The sequence below is a fragment of the Parasteatoda tepidariorum genome, chromosome 3 (assembly GCF_982258835.1).
Source record: "Parasteatoda tepidariorum strain Cologne lab strain chromosome 3, Ptep-v5.0, whole genome shotgun sequence".
In the NCBI taxonomy this organism is placed as follows: domain Eukaryota; kingdom Metazoa; phylum Arthropoda; class Arachnida; order Araneae; family Theridiidae; genus Parasteatoda; species Parasteatoda tepidariorum.
This window is the reverse complement of record NC_141757.1, coordinates 52,656,401-52,675,701: the sequence shown is the minus strand read 5'-3', so window position 1 is coordinate 52,675,701 and position 19,301 is coordinate 52,656,401. Positions and strand designations below refer to the sequence as shown.

Here is a 19,301-nt window from a genome sequence, read left to right as displayed (position 1 = left end):
CTAACTTCTGTTATCTGTTCTTCAAATTCAAGAGTAGTTTTAAGCTGTTCTTTACGTTTGACAAGCAAACTCTCATATGTATGTGAATAAATAAATAAATCTCACTTCCCTAATAAAAGAAGCGTAAATCAATCACCACAGCTTGATCTATCCAAGTTTATTATAAATCACTTTAATTGGATACTTACAAATGACGTCAGCGTAGGTAAATCTTAGCATTTGTCGATTCAGAAGCCAATCAGGTTCGACACACACGTGTGACGTCGCTAACACGGTATCCAATTAAATTTGATTTAAATCATATGGTTAGACATAATCACTTCACTTCTTCTCGAGTTGTAAGTACCCAATTAACCCAGTTTTTAATTCTGTTATAATAGGAAAAGAATTAATTAACTACTACAAATTTTACGTGGTCCTATCACCACGTATATTTTAACACTTCACTGTTTGATAGAAATACATTTAGAATGATTTTTCTAGCGTTTATTCCATCACTATTTATTTGATCAATTTTCGTCTAAGTTAAAACTTACTAATGCTCCGTGGTGCAAATTTTCAAGCAGTGAATTCGTTTAATGAATTTTTTAAAGTATTGATTATATTATTTCATATTATGACAATTTATGCTTATTCAGAAAATGTACGTTTTTGTGTCTGATTTCGTTATTTAAAATGTTTGTTGATCTCAATACGCAGAACTCGCATAGAAATTCCATTGCGAATTCCCTTATGATAAAAATATTTTTTGTTTCATATTGCTTTAGTAAAAGCAATGCTCAACAACAAAAGAATTTTCAAACATATGTGTAAATTTATTTAATGAATTCCATTTGACAACTGAACAATAAATAAACATCACCTGATCGACATTTTGAAACATGCAAATAACAAACAACTTTTACAAGCCGTTATATTACCAGTATAAAATGCAGTCATAATGGGAATGAAAATATTTAAAATGACAGCAAAAAAATTCTACAAGCTCTCTGTTAATGATATTTCTCTGAGAGAATATCTTTGAAATCTTCATCCAAGAAGGCCATCGTTATCTTCACTGATTCAGGGGGTGATGGTGGTGGATCCTCTGGATCGCTATCTTCTTTGTCCATTTCACTTACACTAAATGAATTTTTCGATTAGTATTTCATCTTTGCAACAATAAAAACCACCAATTATTTTTAAACATTTAGTACTATAAAGTTGGAATTTTTCATTCTCCAACAGAGAAAAAGTCCAATTCAAATATCATGCTATAAATTTTTTGATACTAAATAGCTAATAATTTAATCTAAATAACAGTTGTTTTATTGTACTTAAGTTTTTAAAAGTTAAGTTGCAATAAAAGAATTGTTATTCAGGTGAAATAATTAGCTATTACCTATTCCGTCAAATTGCCATTTAAATTCGAAATATTTATATATTTCGTCAAAATGCCATTCAAATTCAAAACAGTTATCTACTTCGTCAAATTGCCATTTAAATTCGAAAAATTTATCTATTTCGTCAAATTGCCATTTAAATTCAAAGCATTTATCTATTTCGTCAAATTGCCATTTAAATTCGAAGCATTTATCTATTTCGTCAAATTGCCATTTAAATCTAAAGCATTTATCTATTTCGTCAAATCGCCATTTAAATTCGAAATATTTATATATTTCGTCAAAATGCCATTTAAACTCAAAGCATTTATCTATTTCGTCAAATTGCCAGTTAAATTCGAAGCATTTATCTATTTCGTCAAATTGCCATTTAAATTCGAAGCATTTATCAATTTCGTCAAATTGCCATTTAAATCTAAAGCATTTATCTATTTCGTCAAATCGCCATTTAAATTCGAAATATTTATATATTTCGTCAAAATGCCATTTAAACTCAAAGCATTTATCTATTCCGTCAAATTGCCAGTTAAATTCGAAGCATTTATCTATTTCGTCAAATTGCCATTTAAATTCGAAGCATTTATCTATTTCGTCAAATTGCCATTTAAATTCGAAGCATTTATCTATTTCGTCAAATCACCATTTAAATTCGAAATATTTATATATTTCGTCAAAATGCCATTTAAACTCAAAGCATTTATCTATTTCGTCAAATTGCCAGTTAAATTCGAAGCATTTATCTATTTCGTCAAATTGCCATTTAAATTCGAAGCATTTATCTATTTCGTCAAATTGCCATTTAAATTCGAAGCATTTATCTATTTCATCAAATTGCCATTTAAATTCGAAATTTTTATATATTTCGTCAAAATGCCATTTAAACTCAAAGCATTTATCTATTTCGTCAAATTGCCAGTTAAATTCGAAGCATTTATATATTTCGTCAAAATGCCATTTAAACTCAAAGCATTTATCTATTTCGTCAAATTGCCAGTTAAATTCGAAGCATTTATCTATTTCGTCAAATTGCCATTTAAATTCGAAGCATTTATCTATTTCGTCAAATTGCCATTTAAATCTAAAGCATTTATCTATTTCGTCAAATCGCCATTTAAATTCGAAATATTTATATATTTCGTCAAAATGCCATTTAAACTCAAAGCATTTATCTATTTCGTCAAATTGCCAGTTAAATTCGAAGCATTTATCTATTTCGTCAAATTGCCATTTAAACTCAAAGCATTTATCTATTTCGTCAAATTGCCAGTTAAATTCGAAGCATTTATATATTTCGTCAAAATGCCATTTAAACTCAAAGCATTTATCTATTTCGTCAAATTGCCAGTTAAATTCGAAGCATTTATCTATTTCGTCAAATTGCCATTTAAATTCGAAGCATTTATCTATTTCGTCAAATTGCCATTTAAATCTAAAGCATTTATCTATTTCGTCAAATCGCCATTTAAATTCGAAATATTTATATATTTCGTCAAAATGCCATTTAAACTCAAAGCATTTATCTATTTCGTCAAATTGCCAGTTAAATTCGAAGCATTTATCTATTTCGTCAAATTGCCATTTAAATTCGAAGCATTTATCTATTTCGTCAAATTGCCATTTAAATTCGAAGCATTTATCTATTTCATCAAATTGCCATTTTAATTCGAAGCATTTATCTATTTCGTCAAATTGCCATTTAAACTCTAAACATTTCTCTATTTCGTAATGATACTTTAAATTTGAAGCATTTTATTATTTTATCAAATTTTCATTTTAATTTGAAGCTTGTAAACGTGTCAGAGAGGCAGTATCAATGATAATTTTAAATGTTTGTTACTATCGTTGTTTTAAGGTTTTTTAAAGTTAACCGTTGTTAATGATTATTCTCTCAATAAAATGCAAATTCCTGGCATAAATATTACAGAAAGTTGTTAACAGTTTTGGGGCAAATTTTTTTTATAGAAAATTATTATAAAAGCAAATTATTATGAAAATTATTAAAAAAAGAAAAGAAAAAAAATGTAAAAAATTGAATTTCCAATTTTTCAAAAAAGTATTTTTTAAGGAAGTAAAGTCAGTTTTTGAAATTGTTTTAATAAAAAAAAAATAACTAATTCACAATTTGTGAGTTAAAGAGCACATTGCTAATCATAACGTAAAACTTTTCGACAAGCAGTGACATTTAGATAAGCACATAAATTAAAAAAAATAGATATGAAATTTCTTTTAATAGTAATGATGTCATAAGCAAACAAAGAAAAAAACTACAATGGAAAGATCTTTTAACAGTTGTGAGGCTTCTTCAAGATATGATGTCACAAGATGTGAAACTGGTAACTCTATAATACTCCCTCAAGTATCCAAGTATATCAAGCATTAATTTATGAACATGTCGTGCAATGCATACCTTGGTGCTTACGCATGCAATAGAGCCGCCAATGTATACAATGCAATTGAGCCACAAAACAAAATGCTTTCAGGTGACCTTTGAGTCAGAAAATGGAGTGACCTTGGTGGTCTGCCAGTTGGAAAGTAACTACTTATAACTAGCGCTTCCAAAAAGCATCATAAGTAGCTTTTATTATGCTAATATAATTTTATATGTCAATCTATTGCTACTAACGTTACTATTTTCAACTAATTCTCTCTTATGTCTTATCTCCCCTTCGTGAAAATTCACTTGAATTTCAGGAGTGCTTCCGAGTTGCTTATTCTAATATTCATTTTTTTAAAAATAGGGACCTAGACTCTTCACAGATTAAAGATTTTATAACCGTCGTTGAACAGCTGACCCCATTTCGGGTTTACAACCATGTTCAACTGCGTAGCCTTGTAATTTTGAACTCAATCCGGAAAACAAAGAAACTCATGGATCAAGTATTGGGAGAAATTTGCTTTCGTGGAGGACTTTTTTTGATGGAACTAACCAACGTTTGCGTTACACGGAGAGAAAAACCACGAAAACCTCCCACAGTCAGTCTGACGACACGGAGATTGGGGATTGTAACCCGTGATCCGTCTACCACTAAGGAAATTTTACTTAAGCACTGTGACCAGCGTGAACCGGGTACGAAATTCGTATTGACCAATTCGTATTTGTACGCTGGGATTCGAATCCGGTTTACCTCATTGGAAGGCGAACGTTCTATCTCCTGAGACACTACGGCTCCAGATTAAAGATTCAAATTGATTCTTACATTTAAATATGTCATTTTCGGATGCAACTTTCTAAATTACCTGGCTAAGACATGAGCTGCTACCGTAGATGGCCTATGTCGCCGAGTATAGTTGTTGTTGGGTACTGTCAGTGAGGTTGTTTCTGCATGAGAGGCTAAATTGCCTGGATCACTGGCCGTGCTTAGTCTTCTGGCATTCTTGAAACCATTACCTGGAAGATTGGTTATAACTACATCATTCCCTCCAAGATTACACTGCTGACCGATGCTGTCCCTTTTGCCAGATCTGTGAGAAAAGTTTCAAAATGAATACACTCCGCTATAAAAACACCTCTGCAATTCACTTAAATTTATGAATGAATCCTAGTAATTATTATCTTGAAAGATTTTTGAACTATGAAGGTATGGAGAAAAATTATTCTAACGTTTTAATTACAAAACATTGAACACAGCATTCTGGACAAAAACAAAACAAAACAAGAGTTTGTTTTGTCACACAATCTAGATAAAGCATTGAGAAATAAATCCAAGTGAATCTCTAGTTTTAACTCCAATTTCCAAGCTGAAATAAAAGGCGTTGATTTGTTCAAGTAATAAATAGGAATGCCAGTCATTTTCAAGATTTCTTTAACTTTAGTGGGAGAAGCTATCTCTAAACCACCCGTTAGAAAGTTGCATATCTGTCATATGAGTGCAAAGTCTTTAGTCTGCCTAGATTTGCTTCTAATTACTGTTCAATATACTTCTTATATCTTACATTTAACTAATATGATAGGCATTCCCGATATTCGTTTATCAAACCATTTGCTTGCTGAATGTTTCAAGAAATTTCTCCAGCAAGCAATTTCAAAAAGCAACTTGCTGCTCAAATGGCTGCAACTTGCTTCATGTAATTTTCTAATGTTATTGCAACAATGAATTTTGTCTTAAATAAATGTTTAACTCACTAAGATGGAAATTTTGAAGTAAATTTGAAAAAAAAATTTAGTGTTGTGAAAATAAGAAGTAATTTCACTGAAAGATTTATCTGATCAATTTTGCGAGCTCATTTTTCTTAATACTTTTTAAACAACATTCTGGCTTTGTTAAAATTTCTAGGTCCGTATAAATGACTAAAAAATTGTATAGGATATATAAAAGAAGCAGTCAGAAAAGAATACACACAAGGAAGAAAAAAATTAACTATAAATTATTTAACGAAGACAATCAAAATTAGCAGATCCTAAGCAAGTGTAAAATTTTCTGTCGAAAAACTTCAATACTGAAAACATATTGATAAAAAATAAAATTACCAGTGGTTTGTGGTTTATGATGAACTATAAAGATGTATGGTGAATTACAATAAGTCAAAATTTCCAATATATGTCTATAAATATTGGAACAAGAATTATTTTTACTCGCTAAGGAAAGTAGGAAAGGAAATAAAACTAAAGAAGAAAGCTAATTTTTTTTTTAAAATGTAAATCAGCAAGTTCTAAATCAAATCTCATACATTTCTCTAATTTTATTCTCTCTGGTGTAGGCTTGAATTTTTTTTAATACATTTATTGCACGAGAAAAATTATTTTACTAAATGTATTTTTATAAAATTTTTCTTCATTTTTCATTTTTTGTTGGAATTTCCTTTGATAGATAACCATATAATTAGATAAGCAATATTGAACTGAGATTTTGTCTTTATAACCTGTTGCTTAATGCATGAACAAACAATATTGATAACTAACCTCTTAACTTCATACAAATACATAAATATTTTAGTACTTATAACATGAAATAAAGATAAAAAACAATATTCTCTATTAACTTTGACATGGTTGTGTTTGCCTTTTAATAAAAGAATACTAATGTAATATATAAATACATGTATAAAACTATATATAAAGTTATGTATAAAATTATATACAGAAGGAATTATGAAATGTATTGAAAATTAATTTTACCTGTTCAGTAAATTGAAATAACCATCACCAAAAATTGAATAGGTCGAAGATTTTCTATGATTTGTATTATCGTATTGTTCAGAGTATACGCATTCTGAGCGACCATAACTTTCTCCTAATGGCCTGCAAAGAAAGAATTTAGTTTTACTGACGAAACTCATTTACTTAGAAAGAATTTTAACCTTAGTAATGAAGAAACTCAGTTAATACGAATGACATTATACAAATATGAATACATTAACAAGTGATAACAGTTTCTGATTTTATGAACATCCGTATCCTACTGAGTGTATTAATATTCATATATTTTTGATTTTATGAACATGCGTGTATTTTTGATTAGATGATTGTTCATATGCACTTGATAATATCAACATGTAAATATAAAAATGATTATATAAAATTGATTGCATGAACATGAATGGTGTTGTAAACGAATAAAAATTTTAACGTGTTTGTTTGAATGAGTAGGAATATGATTCTATAAGTATGACTGAGAGTGGATATCGATTGTAAATAAATAAATGGATATCGATTGAAAATAAATAATTAAATATTGATTAAAAAAATTAGGGATTCAATAAACATTGACAATTAACTGATTGAATATGATTTATTATTACAAATAATTGATTGAATAAAATATACTATTTACTTTAGACGTCGAGTCTCACAAAAGTATTCGTCTATACAAGAGATTTTTACATTAAAAGGTGTCGTGAGTTGTTAAAATAAATTGAAAGGTCTAGCAAAATTTTTAATTAGTCAATTCAACCCCAATAAGAAAACTCTTCTTTATGACCATAATCATGTGGCAATTAATTAAAAAAAAGTGCGTATTATTTATAAAATTTTTAGTATTTTTCCAGTTAAATAAATAAAATTCCATATCCATGTACGACATCGCATTAACAGCTTTGTATATAAAGGTGACAAGAGTTCAGTAAAATAAATAAATAAAATAAAAAAAACTCCTTTATTGTTCAAATAAATTGAGTTCAAACAAAATGTTTATTTAAGTTCAACCCAAATAAGAACATGTTTGTTTATTACAACAATCCTTTAGCAATCATTTCAAATAGGTACGTGTAATTTATTATGATCTTTACGCGATTCTTATTTCACGTTAGCCCAACATTCAAATAATTTTTAAGCAACTGTATGTAACAGAAATACTGATTATATATTTGAGCAGATAAAATATGCACTTTAAATTTACATTAAGAACTTGGCAATAAGATAATAAATAAAAAAAGCATGATTGTGCAATAAAATTCTTTCCCGAGACACCCTATCCTTTACACGTTTAAAAGAACAAAAGTTGGAAAACAAACAAATAACTAAATGCGTATTTATTAGTGCCCTGCCTAATCATGCATTTAGCTAACACCTACATGTATTTGAAAGTTTCGATCGCTAACCTTTTCTACGAACTATCTAAAAGAGAATGCACCTATCCAAACGACCTTTATGTCAATAGAGACAAAATAAACGGTCCCCTTCCCACACAATATATTGCCAGACAATGAGTTCACCAACCAATATATTTTCAGATAAAGACTAAGAAAGTGAGGTTAAAGCTTCAGTGTGAATAAACCACAACTCGTACCCTCCCTGATACGGACATCCGTTATTAAAAGGAGGAGGCAGCTTATATTTCACTGATTGGAATAAATTTCGTACGACAAAGAAAACTATAACATTCAAATTATAAATACTGATCTTCTTTTGCAATAGAACATTATCGCTGGCTATGTTAACGTTCAATGCTATTGCAAATGAAGGTGATGTCAACGGGTGACATAATGTAAAATGTAAAACGGGTGACATAATGCGATACCAGGGATGCTACTCGCAAAATATCAAATTGTCTCACAAGAAATTGCATTTCGTCTCAGTTAAAATCTCTTTTTGGCTCAGTTTGTCTCAGCTAAAATTATTTTTTTCACTCAGTTTATCTCAGCTAAAATGATTATTGATCAGTTTGATAACAATATAAAGATAATTTTCAGGATCCATAAAACCATTAGTAGCATACTAGGAGTACTACAATTATACATACATTCACTATTGCTAGGATTTTAAAAAACCTGCATATGATTGATTATAAGAGTCCATTGTTTTATGGACTCTGTTGCTTTCATATATATTGCATTTATCATTTATGCCAATGAATAGTATCTGTTCCAGAATTTTACAAAGTAAATTTTAACTTTCTTATTTTTTAGAATATAATGGTGTTAACTTTCTAAAAAGAAATATCTATTTAATTTCAGAAATTCAAAAGGGAAAATACCCATTTTATTTTGAGCTCAAATTTCATCTCAAAATATATAACTATTCAGTTACAATGGAAGGTCTACAGATTTCAATAATTAAAAGAGAAATTCAGTAATTAAATAATGAAAGTTTAAGAAAATGCAAATAACACAAAAAAAAACACTCTTTGATAGAATTCAGGAGGTGCAGTGAAATTTTGAAATATTTTAGGTAGGAATTTTTCAAGAAAATTTTAGGGAGCACTTAATAGCCAAAAATTAGCATATATACATTTTTATATCAAAACAGAAATATATAAAAACTATTATAAACAATTTAAAAAGACACATATAAATATAATTTTCTTTCTAAAATGACTTGCATCCTTTATTAAGTATAAAAGTAAACTTTTTAGTTAATTGGCATTGACTAGTAGATTGTACTTTCTTGCATTCACAAGAGCAGTTAGTTGACTATGTTCTTTTAATTTATATAGCTAAATATACAATCATAAAATGTGATTATGAATGCACTTAGTAATTGTTTAAATGCAACAACTGTAGAAAAATGTATCACATCTTTACAGTAACTAATTCAAGAAAAAACTTAATTCTACTTCTTTCTAGAATCGTGATACTGGATTTTAAAATTGCGTGAATATGAATTGCGATTTTGGGTTTTAAAATCGCGTGAATATGAATCGCGATATTGGATTACAAAATCGTGTGAATATGAATCACGATATTGGATTTTAAAATAGCGTGAATATGAATCGCGATTTTGGATTTTAAAATCGCGTGAATATGAATCGCGATATTGGATTTCAAAATCGCGTGAATATGAATCACGATATTGGATTTTAAAATCGAGTGAACATGAATCGCGATTTTTGATTTTAAAATCAAGTGAATATGAATCGCAATTTTGGATTATAAAATCATGTGAATATGAATCACGCTGTTGGATTTTAAAAATACGAAAATACAAATCACGATATTGGATTTTAAAATCGCGTGAATATGAATCGTGCGGTTGGATTTTAAAATCGCGTGAATATGAATCACGATTTTGAATTTTAAAATCACGTGAATAAGAATAGCGCTGTTGGATTTTAAAAACGCGAAATTACAAATAGCGATATTGAATTTTTAAATCGCGTAAATAAGAATCACGATGAATAATTTTTAGATCACGTGAATACGAATCGCAATGAGTAATTTTTAAATAGCGTACAAATACGAAAAACGAGATCTGATATTACAACTGCGTGATAACGAATCGCAATATTCGATTTAAAAATGCGTGAATACGAATCGAGACGTTGGATTTTAAACTCGCGAGAATACAGATCGCGATATTGAACTTTTAAATTGAGTGAATAGGAATTGCTAGTACGATTTCTAAACAGCGTAAAAAAAAATCGCAACACATAAGTTTTAAATCAGTTAAATACGAAAATCGATGATTGATATTAAAATCGTCTGATTAAAAATCGCGATTTTAGCATATTCCAGCGCAGTTCCTAATATTTAAAATTCCGAAAATCAGCCAAACGAAAAAAAAAATAAAATATCGGTGGTCGAAACGAAACGTTTAGACTCCTTTCCACTCTATAGCGGAAGTCGCGGGAATCCGACTATCGTTCCGGCGGCTTGGGTTTCTGTAATTGGACTCCCTAAAAATTTTAGTTTTTGGAACATGGTCGAAAATTTTAAAAACTGGGAGAAAAAAAGCGGATTTCCGCTTTTTCGTGGAAGTCTTTCATCCCGTGGAGACGTGAACGGCAAAATGATCTCCAATGACTCACGGCAATGCGGATTAATATTTGAAACTGAATTCAGGTTTGCCAAATTTTGGACGTTTTGTCTCAGAATGGCGCAGCTTTGGCAGAAACTGAGCTGAATGTCGCAAAATGGCGCAGTTATGCCGTTTTGTCTCAGTTTGTCGCAAATGGCGCAGGCGTAGCATCCCTGCGATACCCAAAAAATTATAAAGCGCGGTTATATATTTCTACGTCACAGCGCTGACATCATATTAGTTATTTTTTTTTATATTTACAGCGTACTGACAACATCACAGAAACATTTTTCGTAATTTAATAACTGGTTCAACAAAGTGACAATTCAAATGAAAATTCCGTGCTTTAACAATATTATATGTTTGGTGAACCAAATATCAGTTATGTGTGTTTCTACTATTTAATGGTATATTGGTTAATTTATAAAAGCTAACTAAATTTCTTTATTTAGGATATTACAAGTTGAAATGATATAATGATAAATTTTAGCAGTTCAGGAATTGGTTACATGCAATTCTCTTTAAATCAGTGGTTTTCAAACTTGATGTTACTACGCCTCCCTTAAAAATATTTAATCATTTGGCGCCCCCCCCCCTGAAGATTTCATAAAATAAAAACACAAACATTTTTAGTCTTATAAAATTTATTCATTCAAACTAATTTAAAACGATATTTTAATATTGTTTTTAATGAGATGGATGTGCTTGTCTATTAGCACAAAGTTTATCAAATCTTGGTGTTTTTGACGATATTGCTACTCGTAGCTCTTTTTCTACAACTAAACGAGCTCGATATTTGGATTTCATTGCAGCCAAGGCAGAAAATCCCGTTTCGCATAAATATGATGTTGCGAATGGCAGCAGTACTTTCATAGCTTTGTTTGACAAAGTGTTATATTCTGTTTGAAGATTTAACCAGAATTCAACCAGAGATACAGTCTGAAATTTATGTTTTAATGTAGTATCACAAGATAATTCAATCAATTTTTCTTTTTCAATACTTGTCAATCCAAATTCATCATCTTCTTCGTCGATAAATGGATTCTGTATCCACGCAAACTTTTTAAAATCAAGATCCCCAAAATAATTCGAAAATTGAAGCAACAAACCATTCAAGTGTTCCTCAAAGAGATTTTTGTTTGCTTCTATGTTATCTCGGGGGCATAAATTTAAACGTGGAAACATGTCAATCTTATTTTTTTGCAAATTTGATTTCCATAGCTCCACTTTTTTAATAAATGCTTTCACTTTGTCTTTTTGTATAAGCAAATGCATTTGCGGTCCTTGCATTGATTTATTAAGAACACTCAATTTTTCAAAAATGTCAACCAAATATGTAAGTTTAACGATAAAATTATCATCCCTAAACATATGGCCGTCTTCATTATGATTTTCCTCGAGAAACATAGCAATTTCTTCTTTGAGTTCAAGTACCCTTTGAATCACTTTTGCACGAGATAGCCAGCGCACTTCACAATAGTACAGAAGTGACGTGTAATTAGCTCGCATATCTTCACACAGTTTTGCGAACAACCTTGCTTTTAATGAACTGTTTTTTATGTAATTTATAACTTTCGTTACTTTTACAAAAACATTGTTAAGTTCCTCGCTTATAGTTTTTGATACGAGAGCTGCTCTGTGGAGCATGCAGTGCGTCCAGAGAACCTCAGGTGTTTTCATTTTAACTAGCGTTTGAAGACCAGTTTTGTGTCCCGCCATTGATTGTGCACCGTCAGTACAGAGTCCAATGCAATTATTCCACAATATATCGTTCTCATTAAAAAATCTGTCTATTATTTTGAAAATTTCATTGGATGTGGCTCTGTCAGGAATTGGTTTGCAAAATAAGATATCTTCAATTATATTAGTATCGTCAACATATCGAACATATGCAATTAAATGTGCGTCTTTAGCTACATCAGTAGCTTCATCTACTTGTATGGCGAATTTGGAAGTACGCAATCGAGAAACTAATTGGTCACAAAGATCTTCAGATATATCATCAATTCTTCTTCCAATTGTATTATCCGCAAGCGGTATTTGTCGCAGCTGATTCGCATAAGATTGGCCAAACATTGTTTTGACCATATCAATAGCTGCTGGCAAAACTAAGGTTTCTGCTATTGTGTGGGGTTTTTTACATTGCGCGATTCTGTACGACACTAGGTATGATGCTAGTAATGCATTTGATGGAATATGAACAATTTTTTTGAAATTTTGCTTGTTTTTAGATAACTCATCCAATTTTCTTTGAAAAAATTCTTTGGGCTTACCAACATATTCAGAATGAATAGTTTCAAGGTGCCGTTTCAATTTGCCTGGTCTCATACTATCAGCAGCCAAAACTTTTGAACACAGCAAACACATTGGTTTTTCCACATTATCGTTAATAATATTAGTAAATCCAAACGATAAATAGGATAAGTCGTATTTCCTTGTCTTGGGAGTTCTTCCTTCCTGTTCCTTGTGGCTTGTATTCCCACTACTTATGCCAACATCAGAATCTTCATTATTAGTGGATTTTCGCTTATATCCTATCAAAAACTTATCCATTTGTCTGGAAATATTAGGAATAATATTATATTATTCTAAAAAAATAAAACTATTAAATATTTAAAAAAAATAGTGCGTGGAGTCGCTCCTTGCGGAAGAAGTGAAACGTCGTAATGTGGAAATGAAAATAGGAAAGGGTTGAAATAGATTTTTAGTGAAATCATATTGTTTCTTTAAGACAAACTTTATTAGCATTGCTTACAATTTACAATTGATCGCATCTTTTAATTATCATTTTCTACGTGCATGCGTTCAAGTGCCACGCATTCACTCTCGCTCTGTCTCTTTCTATTCCCCCTCCCCACGAGCGTCGAACGTTTAACACAACAGTGCTTTCATACCCCATACCTGCCAACTTTTAATCCCTTCCATTATCATTTTTCCCAGTGGTATTAAAATGGAATTAATACTTCAATTTTAAGCAAACAAATACGTTGTATTTGAGAAAACTTACGTTGACAACCATGATAGTAACGCATATTAATATATGTGCTTCATTTTTGTAAGAATAGTGGTGATCAATATCATTTAAAAATTAAGATTATAAAAGAAAAAATAGTATATAATTACTACCACTTTAAATATGAAAATAATATCAACTGTATCATACCTGTCATGTAATATCAAGGTATCATACCTGTCAACTCTTCCGGAAAATCCGGAAGAGTTGACAGGTATGATACCCCCTCCACGGTAGCGTTAAACGTTTAACGTAACCTTGTTGAAAGTCGCATTAGAAGTTTCACTTATAAAATAAAAACCGGCAAAAATAAAAAAAAAACATAGAAAAATAAGTATCTAAAGCAGAGTATCTATGTGCATCAAACTATTTTTTAATTGCATTTAATAAAAATATATACTTATTAACTTTTTAAATACAATACTTTGTTTCATTTTAAAATTTTTTCGCTTAGTTAAAAAATATTAATAATAAAATATATTATTAAAAAAAATTATAATAAGGTCAGCTTATTTCTAAATGCTCTAAATTTCAGTAAGGTATTCTTGGCGAATTTTAAAAAAATATCGCTTTGTTTTCTTTAACGCCAATATTACCTACTATGTTTTTCTCTCACCTCGTGCGCTCAACGAACGTAAAGAGAAATCTAGTTTCCATGACAACGGTAGCGTTAAACGTTTAACGCAACCTTGTTGGAAGTCGCATTAGTAGTTTCACTTCAATAAAACTATTAAATTACTTACTATTATGATCAGTGGGCAATCACGTCAATAACAATAGAAACACAACCTAGCACTGCTGAACCAATTAAATATTAGTTGTGACACGAAACAAGTTAGTGAGCTAAATGTGCGTCGATCTTTTATGGATGTGTGGCATCCAGTGGCGTCAGTGCGCGCTCATCTGGCTTTTGTTAAGTTGTGTCGGTCGCCAAATTAGTGTCGCCAAATTAACGACGGCCTTGGTTCAAAAGATTTACCGGGGTCTAGGACGTCTAGGTATATGGATGCTAAGTTACGAAATATTTAGTTGAACTATGCGCGATAAAGCACGATGGTATTTTTTCATTTATTCTCTCAGGTTTTACATAGAAAACTTTAGCAGTAATTTGGAAAATTGTTCACCGTGACTAATTTTCGCGGCTCCCTTTAGACTAGTCCGCGCCTCCCTAGGGAGGCGCGCCTCCCAGTTTGGAAAACGCTGCTTTAAATAATCCTCTTATTGACTAAGAACATTACAATTAAACAATAAATATCCAGAAATTATAAGAGCTTTTTCTATGCTTAGTGAGTAAAATTTATCCTCTAATCTCATGGGCCACAGCTATTTTGTCGTACTAACTGTTTCTTCAAATTCAAAGCTCTATTTATCGTCTCTTACATTATGCATTTTTACCTATACTTTCATATGGATGAGCACTGAGGGAAAAGTATGTTCTTTCTTTAGTGCTACCCAAACACCAGAATTAAAAGAGAAAAATCAATAATTTACACTGCGCATTCAAATGAATTAGTACCGTGAGAATAATGTGGGCGCAATAGGAAAAACATTCTATAAAAACGTGCCCAGGTGGTCAAATATCTAGTAATATTAACATGATGTATACAATACTAACTTGTTCATCGGTGGAGCTCCGGGCTGACAACAGCCACAACAATATCTAGATAAGAAATACTGAAACCTATAATAAGGATTTGCAATCTGCTGGTTTTGATTCTCTGTGTCGTAATGGACAACAATTTGCTCTTTTGGAGACACCCAATTAATTTAATTAAGTTAATTGGAAAACAAACAAATAACTAAATGCGTATTTATTAGTGCCCTGCCTAATCATGCATTTAGCTAACACCTACATGTATTTGAAAGTTTCGATCGCTAACCTTTTCTACGAACTATCTAAAAGAGAATGCACCTATCCAAACGACCTTTATGTCAATAGAGACAAAATAAACGGTCCCCTTCCCACACAATATATTGCCAGACAATGAGTTCACCAACCAATATATTTTCAGATAAAGACTAAGAAAGTGAGGTTAAAGCTTCAGTGTGAATAAACCACAACTCGTACCCTCCCTGATACGGACATCCGTTATTAAAAGGAGGAGGCAGCTTATATTTCTCTGATTGGAATAAATTTCGTACGACAAAGAAAACTATAACATTCAAATTATAAATACTGATCTTCTTTTGCAATAGAACATTATCGCTGGCTATGTTAACGTTCAATGCTATTGCAAATGAAGGTGATGTCAACGGGTGACATAATGTAAAATGTAAAACGGGTGACATAATGCGATACCCAAAAAATTATAAAGCGCGGTTATATATTTCTACGTCACAGCGCTGACATCATATTAGTTATTTTTTTTTATATTTACAGCGTACTGACAACATCACAGAAACATTTTTCGTAATTTAATAACTGGTTCAACAAAGTGACAATTCAAATGAAAATTCCGTGCTTTAACAATATTATATGTTTGGTGAACCAAATATCAGTTATGTGTGTTTCTACTATTTAATGGTATATTGGTTAATTTATAAAAGCTAACTAAATTTCTTTATTTAGGATATTACAAGTTGAAATGATATAATGATAAATTTTAGCAGTTCAGGAATTGGTTACATGCAATTCTCTTTAAATAATCCTCTTATTGACTAAGAACATTACAATTAAACAATAAATATCCAGAAATTATAAGAGCTTTTTCTATGCTTAGTGAGTAAAATTTATCCTCTAATCTCATGGGCCACAGCTATTTTGTCGTACTAACTGTTTCTTCAAATTCAAAGCTCTATTTATCGTCTCTTACATTATGCATTTTTACCTATACTTTCATATGGATGAGCACTGAGGGAAAAGTATGTTCTTTCTTTAGTGCTACCCAAACACCAGAATTAAAAGAGAAAAATCAATAATTTACACTGCGCATTCAAATGAATTAGTACCGTGAGAATAATGTGGGCGCAATAGGAAAAACATTCTATAAAAACGTGCCCAGGTGGTCAAATATCTAGTAATATTAACATGATGTATACAATACTAACTTGTTCATCGGTGGAGCTCCGGGCTGACAACAGCCACAACAATATCTAGATAAGAAATACTGAAACCTATAATAAGGATTTGCAATCTGCTGGTTTTGATTCTCTGTGTCGTAATGGACAACAATTTGCTCTTTTGGAGACACCCTACACAAATATAATACATTTCAATAAAGAAAAAGTGCAGAGCGGAGCATTTTACTAACTTAAAAATGCATACAATGTCTTTAGCAACAAAGAATAAATTGAACTGTAAGAACGAAAATTAATCAGAACAAAGGGAATCAAGTTACAAAAATGACATGAAATTTGAAAAATCCATTAAAAAGAATCGTTAGGAGATGGAAATGTGCTTTGAGAAGCCGTATCATTATTCATATCAAATTTCAAAATTAGTTACAAAAGTTGTCAAAAAGCGGCGCTATAGAGTGAAAAAATACAAAACAATATTTATTGCTTATATCAAACCATTCCAAATAAAACATAAGAAAGAGTAACTGTCAATTTTGTGCTCAGTTGTCTACAGTTTTGCTTCAAGAGGATATTAATTTAAAAGCATTGTTTTATATTCTATCTCAGTCAAGAGCATCATCTGTTGACAGATCTAATAGCTAATTTTAAAACCTGGCGTGGAGAAGTTCTGCATCCCTAAGCAGGACAGAGCAAACATATATAACTGTCTCTCTCGGATTTTTTTTTCAAAATTTTTTTCAAATAGCTGGTCATTGTTCGACATTCAGTATATCAGCAGGTTCTGACAATAATTAATATGTACCCAGCTGTGTTTTGTGGTTGGTTGGTTCTAATGCCACTTGCCACACGGGCAAGCCTGCTTGGTGAAACCAAGCGAATTTGAGGCAGAGTGTGCGATTCTTGTTTTTTAGTGGTGCGATGTATGGCCAAGAATTCGACTTCTGCCACATCATACGTCACTGTTTATAAAGTAAACCCATTCATACATCCATTCATTCATCCACAGATCGTAATTTTGACCTGAATCAGAGAACGATCGATCTCCAATGCAGTACACCCAGAGGTTTTGATTTGTTGTGGGAACATGGAGGACTTAGAGACTCGACAGAATTTTAACGTGCATCAGTCACCAACTACACGGGGAGTCTTCGTCCGGCGGGGTTCGAACCCACGAACTCTCGGACATGGGCCCAGCGACCTACCGACCAGGCTATCCGGGCCGCTGTGTTTTGTTGCTTCTATTTTTGAAAATGGAAATTTTTGCTTAAAAAACCCAACCTTTATTTAAATAATGACTTTTTTTGCTTATTTCCAATATGTCATTATTGTCAATATATTAATATTTCGATTGAAACTTATAATTATGCTTATCATTTGCTTTAAAGTAACATAGAACATCAAAAGGGCTGTAATGTGTAGTTTAGAGCCTACTTGAAAAAAGTGCTTAGGGCCTGGAGCCAACAGATTCTTGCAATTTTTCTGTTGCATATCGAACCTGTTATATGGTGCCTTGTATATCAAAAGTATATCAATATCATCTGGTTTGCTATATCATGTATATCATACGAGGTATATTAAGCCAGGTTTAGGGTATATAGTGTATATGTTGAAATACACCACTGAGTGCTTAAGAACAAATAGCAGCGTAGAAAAAATTAATATGCTGTAAGAAGTGCATAATCCGAATTTAAGTATTTAATGCCTTTATATTCTTTTTTTAAAAAAGAAAAAAAAAGAAATATCAACACCATTTAAATAAAATATAAACGTCAAAACTCTAAATAAGCAAAATAACTTATACTCATAATTATAGTAAACAATTAAGCATTTAAATATATTTAATTCTGATTCGCTATCTCACCACTCAGTTGAAATAATTAAAAATTCATCATAATTGTAAGTAGTAAGGTCTTTTTTAATTCTTTGAGTTTATACTTTCTTAAAACTGAATTTTTTTTTTTTTTACCAAAGAAATTTTCTTAGTAGTTAAAAGAGCGCAAATACTCACACTATATCCATTGCTGATCCTTTGTAATTAGGAATCTTGTGACTAAGAGAAGCTGCTGTGTAAGGAAGTTCTATTGCACTCAAGCCCCAGTGAGGATCTTTCTCCAGTTTCGCTAAGTAACTGTATGAATCATCAACAATAGCGTAGCTTACCTGCAATAAATTGGAATTTGTTTCAATTTTCTTAGATACATAAACTTGTAAATAATTGTACTCCAAAAAGTTTTAAAATAACATGAGTCGGGGCATGATAGACATTCTCTCAATTAGATCTCTATCGTAGTTCTTTGGACGAAATGATGCATAAAGATTATTGCTACAAATTGAATATCTCAAATTTCGAATTTCAGAAACACACCAAAATTCTTAGGCTTGTGATCAAACATACAATTTCACGCTCATTTCAAATGATGTCATTCTACAGCAGCGCTACTAATTTATATATTGTAGTTTTATGTAGCAATTCTTAGTTGATAATAGATTCAAACTTTTTTCGGAATTGGCTTATTTTTGAGAAAGTTATGGCTATTTTTCTAATTTTTCTTTAATTTATGATAACTAGTGTTTAAAATTGGAAGATATCAAAGGTATTGCTTTTATTATTGTAATTTAAAGTTTTAGAATTTTGAAATCATTTTCGATTTAAGTTTATAAGACTTTCAACATAATGTTTTATAAACTTCATGGAATGCATTAAAACTGTTTAATA

The 19,301-nt window shown here is 31.0% G+C and overlaps 1 protein-coding gene across 4 annotated transcripts in view; it reads right to left on the bottom strand.

The window, feature by feature from the left end:
• Nucleotides 1-804: 804 nt before the first annotated feature.
• The window catches only part of LOC107438534 (bestrophin-3), a 50,787-nt gene continuing 32,290 nt past the window's right edge, over nt 805-19,301 (bottom strand). For 3 of the 4 annotated variants that reach the window (XM_043040461.3, XM_087159325.1, XM_087159326.1), the window contains 4 exons: nt 18,594-18,745; nt 6,499-6,621; nt 4,620-4,844; nt 805-1,122 (listed from right to left, as the gene is read on the bottom strand). In XM_043040461.3, the coding sequence (XP_042896395.2) occupies nt 993-1,122; nt 4,620-4,844; nt 6,499-6,621; nt 18,594-18,745 (630 nt within the window). In that variant the 3' untranslated portion in view covers nt 805-992. Of the gene's footprint in view, nt 1,123-4,619; nt 4,845-6,498; nt 6,622-16,575; nt 16,760-18,593; nt 18,746-19,301 lie in introns of those variants that run through there. The other variant, XM_087159327.1, reaches the window with a different exon arrangement.